General features: G+C 37.0%; 1 protein-coding gene across 1 annotated transcript; it reads right to left on the bottom strand.

The window, feature by feature from the left end:
• Positions 1-1,152: 1,152 nt before the first annotated feature.
• On the bottom strand, positions 1,153-10,560 carry CHDH (choline dehydrogenase). Its single transcript, XM_009284486.2, has 7 exons — positions 9,757-10,560; positions 9,157-9,308; positions 5,238-5,367; positions 4,428-4,562; positions 3,120-3,262; positions 2,195-2,297; positions 1,153-1,609 (listed from the first exon to the last, which is right to left on the bottom strand). The coding sequence occupies exons 1-7, from the start codon at positions 10,505-10,507 to the stop codon at positions 1,191-1,193; spliced, it is 1,833 nt and encodes a 610-aa protein (XP_009282761.1). The 5' UTR covers positions 10,508-10,560; the 3' UTR covers positions 1,153-1,190.
• Positions 10,561-11,363: the final 803 nt, after the last annotated feature.

The following is an 11,363-nucleotide window of genomic DNA, read 5'->3' as shown; positions in this document are numbered from 1 at the left end:
AACAAAACATAAAAGATAGAAACAAAACCCAGCCATGAAAGATCATGTACCTTGCTTTACGCATCTGAAGATAGTAAAACAAAGATTTAAGTCCTAACTAAAATACAGCATTGGTTCACTGAATAAGTTACTTGCCTTCTAATTTAAAAAAGATCTCTTCCCGTATCATCAATATCTGACCTTATGCAGTTATTTTGAGTAACTTTTCATTTTAAATGTAGCTTGGCTGTAGTTTTTTTAATAAAATTTGAGTGAGAGTAAGGCACCATTCAGAGTATTTGCTGAGAAATATCTTTTGCAAACACTCATCTTTGAGCAAAGACCAGTAACTTTAAGGACGTTAGAGGAAGTGCAGATCTCTTACTGTGCTAAATGATGAAGTGGTACAACTAAATCAGCTTAAATTGTGAACGGAATTCTACTAAGCTCCTTGCAAAAAAAGCAAGGAGAAATTCCAGTTTTCCAGTATATTTTTACAAATATCTGCTCCTGTTCTGCATTTTTTAGAAAAATAAGTTTCTGATAAATATAATGTATATCTTCTTTCTGAATACTGTACAGTTAAGACTGCTAAGTATGGTGAAGTCTAACCTTCAGTGAGGATTTATAAACTCTGCATTCCTCTCATAAAAAACCACATTTGACAAATTCCGAACACATGCAGGTTCCTCTCTCTCCTATGAATTCTGATACGAACTACTTTGGCCTGTGCATATGAAATTGCATAAATGCTTACATTTACTTAACCATTCTTTGCAGGATGTGGGGATTACTGACTAGCTGTTATCCTGGGTAACGCTCTCACAGCAGTTAAAATCCTTTAAATAACAAGGCATACCATAATGATTTTCAAAATAGCGCACATTAATACCTTCCATTCCTCGTGCAATTGCACAGTATTTCTGGCTTATGTGCGCAACTGTCTTGTCATTTAGAAATAGCTTCTCTTCAACAAAAAATCTGAACTGTACTGCAAAAGGTCATGTTTAACTAAAATAAGCAGCTTAAGCCAACTGATTAAAAAAAATGAATAGGTAGTCTAATGTAAGAGAACGGTTCAAATTAATACTTATTTTAATAGGAGATGTTGTTTTGCATGGTATTTATTTTGTTGGCATGTTCAGTATGAGATACCAACGTGCTGATGAAAGCCTAAGTAGCAAAAGATGTGAAAGGATGAGAACATTTGTTTATCTCTGTGTTTCCAAGGTCTTGGGCTTATATACAGGAACATTTTTCTCCTGAAGCGATGGGAGGCCCTTAATTATATCTGCAGCTTTCTCTGCTATCATAATAGTTGGGGCATTCAAATTTCCACTGACAACACTGGGCATTATTGAAGCATCTACTACTCTCAAGTTTTCAACGCCAATTACTTTTGTTTGGGGATCAACTACAGCAGTGCTATCTGAAAGCTGACCCATTTTACAGGTGCAGGAAGGATGATAAGCACTATCGGCCTTCTGCCTTATGAAAGCATCTATTTCTTTGTCAGACTGAACATGGTTTCCTGGTTGTACTTCAGGACCACGAAATTTTTCAAAAGCTTTCTGAGCAAAGATCTCTCTGGTCAACTTGACACACTGGCGGAATTCCCAAATATCTCTTTCTGTATGAAGAGAAAATAAGAAAACTGTAAGTACACCCTTAATTTAGTAATACACACAGAATGCATAACAGAAACAAACAGCATCAAAGAAAAAAGGCTGGAGGGGAAAGTCTCTCACTTATTGCTGAAAGCCATAATAAAGTAGGATATTTTTCAAAGTCACAGATATTTACATTCACTGTGAACAAAACTGTCACTTATATTGCACGGTCCCAAAAGGGAATAGGTGAGCTATGAAGAATTGCTCTTTATTTCGCTATACCCACTGTCTAGCCAAGGACACTAATCTCAGCACAAAGAAGCAAACGAGATCCATTCCTTCACAAGCGGAGGAGGGGATGAAACGAACAGCATGATGCAGCAAACACTAAGAACCCTGACTGCATCCCCAACAGGGCATTCTTTTTGGTTTATACAGTGCTTTGCACAATGGCCTGTTTTGATACTAACTGACTTTCATAAATGAGAAAGAAATAACAATGCACCAACCAGCACTTCCAAACTGGTGTGGAGTAGATATGAAAATCTGCTACTGAAACAGGCAGGAAATAAGTTGACATCAGAGCGAGGAGAGGCTGCATTTACCTGTTGACATGTAGTTAGGCTCAATGATAGGATGGTCATTTGGGTCTGTACTCTTCAGCTTTAGCCAGCCCACACTCGTGCTCCTCATGGGTCCCACGTGGACCTGCAACACCCACGCTATACTCATGACACAATCCCACCTGATGTGTTTCTAAATTCAGTATGATTTTTTTTTTGCAATTTGGACAGTCTTTATAAATTAAGCAAATGTAAACATTAAAGGGAGATAATGGAAAATGCCACTGAACATTTTTCCATTTTATATAAATTTGTTGTAAATATGATAGTCCATAAGGGGAAGGGAATATACCTGTCTTATCAACTCACAGCTGTTCTTTTAATTTAAAATACAACCATTCCAATTTAGCAGTAGCAGAGCATTCTAATACAATCGGCAATCAGACCAAATTACTATCATCACTGAAGAAAAGAGATTAGCAAGAAGAGACGTGAATATTCAGTGACAGTTCCCGAGCATTAGCACAGACTTTTGGATCAAGATCATAGTCTAAAATGGGGCTTGGATTTGTGCCAATAAATAAATGAGTGTCCTCATACATTCTCGCTTAAACCTCTGTCTAAACTGCAGTGGAACAGGGAACACCTTGTTTTGGTTTTGTACAGCATCTAGCACAATGGTATCCTAATCAATAGCACTATGGCACTTCAGTAGTGCAAATACTTAAACAGCAGTTCAATACTTGCCTACTTTCCCAGAGACAAAAAGTAACATAATTTTGGTAGCAATATCAAATAACAAGCTCATGTTTTTTCCCCAATGTAGGAGGTTAAGCCAGCTCTTTTGTATTATACTGAACAAAGTCTTTTTTAGTATATAGCCAAATTATCAATATTTATAATAGAGCATAAGCCTCCTTGCTAATTGCTACAGAACATTACTAGAATACGTTCTTCAACAACTCACCTGGTAAGCTTCCATTGTGGAAGCAACCCGACCATGATCAATCACCTGAGAAGGGAGAAAGTGGAACTGAATGTCGGGGTGAGGAACCCCTGGTTCACTTCGGATAAAACCACCAGATTCTAAGTGGGCAGTGGCTCCCTCACCTACAGAGTGCAAATGAGAGAGAAAATGCCATTAAAAGACCTCAGAAAAGCAAGAAATCTGCTGCTTCTTAACCCTTGGTTTCACTACTATGAATAATTTATATATACAGTGGCAATTGCAAGGAACACAAATCCATTATGAACAGCTTGTAATTTAAGCAATATGCATCACTTTCATCTGCTTTTTAATCACTAGATAAATGTAAATATGGATAACTTTGGAAATCCCACTTATTTAAGAGTGTGGGGTTATCTCACTGTAACTGGCAGGCCCAGGGTCTCGCTCCAGAGGCAGATTTGGTCCCAGGATCCTAACTGGTGCGGAGGGAACTGGCTGCAGCATCCTGATACCGGTGCACTGCATGCTCCACGACATGCAGTATAGTTATCCCTTCAGTCACATGTAATAGGCAGAGCCATCCACAGTACCTACCCTGAAGGGTCAAGATGAAAAGCCTGCAATGCCCCTCATATTATGTTATTTTCACAACTGTTTAAAACTGTAAGTTAGCCCTCAATATTTACTCGCATGGTAAAAAGCCACATATACCCCGCGTAAGTTGTCAAATACTAACATAATAATTCAGTAAGTGATGAAGACCTCAACTTTGGCCAAACTATTTTACTGATTTCAAGGATTACTTTTACAGATTCTTTTTAAGGTACAACTCACAGCTGGGTTACTGTAAAATGAGTGTGTCATTTTAACAGAAGTCACTTCTGATCTACGTGCAAGCCTAAAGGCTTCTGATCAGAGCAACAAACTAATACTTTTGGGGCAATTATACAGAAAACTTAATTCAGTTCAACAATAAGTTTTTATTGACACGCTATCTATTTCAAATAGAATTTTTTCATTTTTTTACAACAGCTTTTCTCAGTAGCACCAAGATTTTTAAATGTAGAATTTTTCTTAAGAGATATAAAATTGTTAAAAACCAGTGTATAAAAACCTTCCTTGTTACCTAAGATATAATAACTGTTTTAAAATATTCTGATTTAGGGGGGAAAAAAAAAGTTCAAGTCCGTTTGCAAGCTCCAGTTATTTCCCAGAACATGAAAAAAATTATATATGAAGGCTCCCAGACTTTGAAATTCATGGATAAAAGGCTGTAATAATTCTAAATCAATCAATGGTAGAATGATTGCGTACTTTGTTTCATACCTGTAAACTTCCAAAGCCATTCTAGACCAATCCTCACCATGTTAACTGGCTTTTGTGCATTATATAGAGTAATAGGTTTGGTGCACTTTTGCTGGACATACACTTCTAAATGATCCTGAAGGTTCTGGCCTACTCCTGAAGGGGGGGGAGTAGAAAGGGGGAGGAGGGAGAAGAAAGGGGAAAAAAAAAGGTTGTTTCACACAGAACAATTATACACAACATTTGCAACCAGAAAACAGCATAAATGGGAACTAAACTAACCTCTTACAAGGGCAGTGATGACTAAGACCAAGACCATGAGTCATATCAGCCTTTTGCTCATGTCAGAATAAGGTTTTACATAAACATAGCATAACTAGAATGAAAATAGAAAGTTAAATGGCAGACATATCACTTCTTCTTAAATTGCCAGATATGACTTCTAAATACAGTACTAGCTTTTCTAGTTTTAAGGAGAAGTTCATGTTATTCCTTCGATCTTTGAATATATATGATAGTGGGAGTTTATACAATCTGTCATGGATCAAAACTCATTCAAAATTCTAAATGATAAGTATGCTGCTTTACTTTAAAAGTACTCAGTGGCATTTTTCAGAAAGGCATTTTTCACTATCGAATGTAGTGAATAAAGTGTAGGAGTTTATTGCTCAGTTCTAAAACCAATGCATGTTTCCACTGATTTGTAGCACTTACATTTCAGTCCACACAACCTGACATAAAGACAACTGAATTTCATGGATTCGTTTCATTTAACGGTCTTTGAACTGCATTCATAGGAAGATGTAAAGTTAAAAGAAATAATAAAATTACCAGGAAGATGGCAAACAACAGGGATCCCCAGTTTTTTTAGATCATCTGCATTGCCAATCCCAGACAACATAAGCAGCTGTGGAGAATTTATGGCACCTCCACTTAAAATAACTTCTTTACTGGCAAAAGCCTAAAAGGAAATGAGCACAAAAGTCCTAACATCATTAAGCCTGATCTGAATGCAAGCAACATGTCAAAAGCTTCTGTTCAGATATGCTATTCTGACCCAGATTAGACACCCTTCCCTCACTTTTTTCTCATTCTAAATGTATTCCTATCTTGCCAGAAGTTTCTGCAGAGAGAAATGATCACATTGATCATTTCTGTATTCATTCCCATGTTTACAATCTGTTCAAACTGTATGGGACACAAACATTCAGCTCAGCCAGTACCATGGCTGCCAATAAACTCCTGTGCTACTTGCCAGGAAAAAAGTACCTATGACACTCGGATCAGTCAGCTAAGCGTCTCTTCCATTTTCAATAATGGTTTGTAAACGAAAACTGAAACTCCTAAGGAAGATTTTGAATTCAGAGACATGCTAGCTCAAAAATTCTCAAAAGCTTATCTTCTTAATTCAACCAAGACTAATGTTTGGTTTCTTAGCTCACTGTAGTCTTCAGAAGCCTCTCAACCACTAAAGCACTACTGAGAAAACTCTGACTTGAGGCATATATATAATTCTGTTTTGCTGACAGACTTTTCATCAAACAGTTTGAGTCTGAGCCCTTAGCTGGTCACGATATAGGCTGCTAAACTATTCTTCCGCCTTTGACTCAGTGCTGGATAGTTCTTTTTCTAGAACCTTCTCTGCAAGTATTTTTGGCACATCTTCTTTCCAAGGATTTCTGCCCCAAAATATTCTCATTTAGCAATACCAAAATCCCTCCCTGTGTCATTTGTATCTGTGGCTACCTCTTCCCTGTTGCCACATCTCTTAAATTTAGGATCAGCACCCCCCTTAGTGCTTTTCACTGTTAAAAGGGAAAACTGTGTGGAGTAAGAAAATTGATACCCTCCTCCTTTTCCCTTTGCTCTTTGAAAGAGGATGATGTGGGTGAACCCAACCTTGTTCAAACCATCCCTTTCTATTCCAATGAGATGGCTCATGAACACACACACACATTGGATGCACTCCATCCTCCCTAGTCGCACGTATGTTACCTGTTGAAATATAAGATATCCTATGTATACACACTGAGTTAGGTAGTTGATTACAAACTGAATAGTAACTCTTGCACGTTAGAAAAAAAGAGATTCAAGATTCATCTGTCCTTAAGAAAGAACAACTGCACCACAGAAGAAACAAAAAGTAAGCAACAATTTATATTTAATGCAAATTCTAATGCTGCCTAAGCAATACACATTTGCAAAAGTAATACCATAACATTTATCTGTGAATTCTAATACATCAGTGTGGCCACAGTGAGGAAAAAATAGATGAGGCACACAATTATCCTCCCTGAACTTCCTCTCATTAGCAACCCCACAAGGGTTCAAGGAAACATCTCTGGTATTGCTCATCTGCATTCTCCACTTTTGTAGAAGGTAAGGTGCTATCATGAGTAGCTGCTTGTTTTTATTTTAGATGAGACATTTAGCTTCTAAAGCAACATTAAAAAGTGCTATTTTTTCCTGTAGTATGGTGAAGAGTTAACAGATCAGCATGGAGTGCATATTAACTTGTAGTAATCCTGTCCTTTTTGAATGACACCTCAGCTATACAGAATGATGAATGAGATTGTTGCCAGTAATAAGATCAAAATGTAGTAAGAAGATAAATTTTGATAAATTGTTTCCGCACTATGTATCTCATATTGCCGATGGATAGCCAGTGCTGATATTTTTTGTTCGTTATTGTTTTGCTCCGGGCAATCATTAGTATGTTAAGACTAATACACAGCGTATCTGTGAGTGCCGAATCAATACCTAGATCTGTATTTTACATGTTATACAAATATAACTTACTTATATTTTTCTATAGTACACACAGAACTGGTGCCAGTTTGTTCCAGGTAGCATTCAAATGATGCTCGTTCAGTCTACGCACGCTCACTGCAAAGTCAGCACTGTAGTTATTCCTAGCCCATATACAGTCTTTCATTGCACTCAAAGCTAACATGCAAAGAGGAAAAACTGACTTTGAAACATTTTTGTATGGGTTATTTAGTCTATGATACATTAAAAACATTTTTCCCCTTTAAATACACTTTTCTGCTTGATTCTGAACTCAGAAACTCCAGGAATGTTCAGTCTACCTTCCCTACTTTTGTCAGAGGGCTTGCTGGAGTCCTGGGAGCTCTCTGGGACCCCAGTGTCTACTGAAATAACAATTAAGTCACTGGCTTGATGAATAGGTTTTGAATCATGCTTGAATCAGGTCTGGATGATCTTTTAACTTTACTGATGACTGACGTAAAAGAGATCCTACCTAAAATAGACTGTAAAAACAAAAAGGCTTTAATGTAATCAAGTGTTTCATCTTGATGTTCATAATGTAATAAAATTATTAGCTCTTCCATCCTGACAGGTATAAAATTTTCCAGAAAGTAAAAGCAGACAAGTCCTGCAATTTTGATGTTGGGGGGGGGGGGGAAAGGAAGGGAAATACTTTGAAGGTGTACTTTTTATGATATATGCTATAAATATATCTCATTCACTATGTATAATTCATACATATATTAATATGTATGAAAATTCATAGCAATTAAAGAATTTTGCAATTAAAGTGGTCCAGTATTCAGAAAGTCTTTGTTCATATGTAATTAGCTTTCCAAGACTTTCTTCAACAAAATTAATCTTGATAATGGCACAAGAACAGCAAGTAGAGACATTGTTTTCGCAGACATTTAATAGCTTATGAAATCAATTAAATTTTCTGCAACTTTTGTTTTACATTGTTAAAATGATTATCATTACCAATCCACTTAGAAAACAACAGATTTGTTCTGTGCATTAGAAAATGAAAGAACAGTTTATTTATATTGCATTTTTAACTGTTAGCAGGTGTTCAGTCACAGAACACTTGTCTGTTGAGTCTTGTAAGCCTTACTGAACTCAAACCATCAAAATTTGTACTCTTTTTTGAATATTACTATTACACTTTTTAATTGTTTTATAATTGTTTGTGACTAAATATCTTGTTATTAACATACAAATCCCTTTTAGGCAATTTCCTAGTTACATACTCCACAATCAGCTGTAATAATAAAGAGTTAAGGGAAATGAGAATGTTTTAGGTCTTATAGATGTCAATGGATTGAAAGCTGCATAAAATGAACTGTTTATCCACAGAGTTAAGTTGTAATGGCAATTCAAGCTTCCTTCCACATGATCACATGTTCAGTGGAAGTTGGACTGAGATTGAAAAATACTCATTCCACAAATAACCATAAGGCACATTTCATCATTATGTTTCATCATTACTATCCCTAAACCCAATACATAATGGCAAAGTAGAAGTGAATGACTCATTATTTATCCTTTGAGCCATTCAGATTTCAGTATCTAGCTTTTATAGATTATCCTATGCCAGAACAGCATTTTCAGAATTGTTTTTCAGAAACATCAGCATTTCAGCACACTAGTCAATACGCTGAGACAGTGCACGATTGCACCATAGGTTCCAGCCAGAAACCTTACACAACACTCTTGTGTAACATCAATTTATGGCTTGTCCCCTCAGTACCGAGAGATGGAAATATAATGGCGATGTTAATATCTAAATTGATACAGCTGAAATATCACCTACTGTAAAATAACTGACAAGGAATCATATACTGGAAGAGACAACATAACATCTGAGAAGCAGACATTTTGCATAGTAAAGTGCCACTTTTAATAAAAGTTTGTTTTAAAAAAAAAAATCTAATTTTGCTTTGACTCATAACTTTCATATGGGAAAATAAAAATCTCTTACCTTTTTCCTTTGCCCATTTTTCACATACTCAACACCAATGGATTTTGTTCCTTGAAACAAGATTTTTGTTACAAGTGTCTTCTCTGCAACTGACAAATTTGGGCGTGATATGGCTGGGCGAAGGTAAGCACTAGCTGTGCTCCATCTTTGACCTACAATGTATATTTACATTAAACATCAAAATAGTCATGCTCAGTATTCTTCAAGATTTTGGCTAATGACCATCAGGATGTTTACAGAGGGAAAGCCTTCATAGAGTTTATAGAGTTCAAAGCAAATGTGATTTGATATAATAACTAAAGATTTTCTTTTAATATAACAAATTTCACAATGACATTCTGAAAACCTACCCTCCTTCCCAAATTTAACTATGACTCAAGACTTGCATGCCAATGCAATTTTCAATGAAATACACCCTAGACTGACAGCAAGCTGCTGTGAAATGAACAGGGTGTAAATACAGGGTGCCATAGCTGTTCAGTAATCTAAACAACCAAATGGCATGCAGTGCAGATTATATGTCCATATTCCAAAATGCTTTCAGAAGTACCACTGGTGGGTCAGAAATACAAATTACTTAAGGACACCTTTATGATTTACCTTGGCGTATAGTCATGTCCATCCAGCCAAATCCTTCTTGCTGATAGCCATTCATATCATCTGTGAAGGGATACCCAGCCTGCTGGGTTGCCTCCAGGAATGCATGATGAAGAGGATGGTTTGTTTTCCCTCTTGACACATACAGGGGTCCATTTCCACCTCTGTACTGATCTGGCCCCAGTTCATGTGACTGTGCCTTCTTAAAATAGGGCAAGCAGTGTTCATAGTCCCATCCTATAGCCCCTTCCCTGCTCCATCGATTATAATCTTCTGCATGCCCACGAATGTATACCATAGCATTGAGAGAAGAGGAGCCACCCCATACTCTTCCACGGGGCCAGTACATAATTCGGTTATCCATATGCTTTTGTGACGTTGTGTGGTAATGCCAGTTATATTTCTCATCACAGAGGTTGTAAGTTAATGCAGCAGGCATATGAATCTTCCACATCAGTCTTTTACTACCTAGGAGGGTATCTTTAGGGCCTGCTTCCAAAAGTAGTACAGTACTGAGAGGGTCTTCAGTCAACCTGTTGGCTAACACACACCCTGCTGATCCAGCTCCAACAATGACATAATTATAAGAGTTTGCCTTTTCAGAACTAAGTTGAGATGATGTACGTGAAATTTTGAATTGTTCATTGGTGCCAGATATGTTCTTTAATATGTGTGCTTTAAACAGAGTTCCTGTTACTTTGTGCATCTGATTCACAGAACTGCAATATTTAACTCCTTTCATTAAGTATGACATCTTTATTGATTGTATAACTCTTGCAGAATTTCTAACAAAAATCCAGTGTATTACCCTAGAAAAACAAACAAAAATCCTAATTAAGATGTCAGCGTTAACACCTCTAAAATGTCAGTCATTTTCAGGTAAAACTAGTATACTTTACCCATTCTTACTATCCAAAAGGTTAACCACAATGCCAATAAAACAATAAACATTTACTCTGAAACTTGCTGTCTTATTAATGCAGCCTATGCACCAGTCAAGTGGCATACATAATTTTGTGTTATATGCAGTCTGATTTTGATTTGCTTCTGGTCCCTGAGATAGATACATGAAGCAGATTTTCAAGTATTTGCCAAAACCATAAAGGATGGAAACCTTTGCTTGCCTTGTAGTCTCTCTTCATCTGCCTCTAGTAGGTAAGAATTTATGAAAAACAACAATTTCATAAACTTCTCTGTAAGTTTGTGGCTGTCAGTGATATGGCATAGCCAAGTCACTACAATGGAAATTATGAGTATGCCTACTGTAGCTTCTGCCAAACCAAATCTAGGACAACGTCTCTACAAAACACGTGTAACAGTGAAACTCATTTTCAGCTATCCCTAAGGCGAAAAACTGCTGGTGTGTCTCCTAATATAGGCAAAGGCAAAATCTGTTCATCTGTGGCTTTCTCCCTTATTACTAAAACCAGATCCTGCAGGAACGTTCTGAGGACAGTTACAATCTAATACCACCAGACCCTTAGGCTGAGTAGGAATGGCAATTTTTTTACGTTCAGAAAAGCCTGTGAGCCTTGCAGGCAACACAGGTTTAGCTCTGTGTTGCAGAGGTTCAGGTACAGGGACTAAATGCAACATTTTCACAGCCCGTG

Source organism: Aptenodytes forsteri, unplaced genomic scaffold (assembly GCF_000699145.1).
Source record: "Aptenodytes forsteri isolate BGI_AS27 unplaced genomic scaffold, ASM69914v1 Scaffold53, whole genome shotgun sequence".
In the NCBI taxonomy this organism is placed as follows: Eukaryota; Metazoa; Chordata; class Aves; order Sphenisciformes; family Spheniscidae; genus Aptenodytes; species Aptenodytes forsteri.
The sequence above is the reverse complement of the archived record's forward strand: the minus strand, read 5'-3'. Positions and strand labels throughout refer to the sequence as shown.

Coding starts and splice junctions, on each gene's coding strand:
- CHDH (XM_009284486.2), bottom strand. CDS start 10,507: ATGTCATACTTAATGAAAGGAGTTAAATATTGCAGTTCTGTGAATCAG. Junction 4,563..5,237: donor TGTTGTTTGCCATCTTCCTG/GTAATTTTATTA, acceptor CCCCCCCTTCAG/GAGTAGGCCAGAACCTTCAG. Junction 2,298..3,119: donor CCACAATGGAAGCTTACCAG/GTGAGTTGTTGA, acceptor TGGGTGTTGCAG/GTCCACGTGGGACCCATGAG.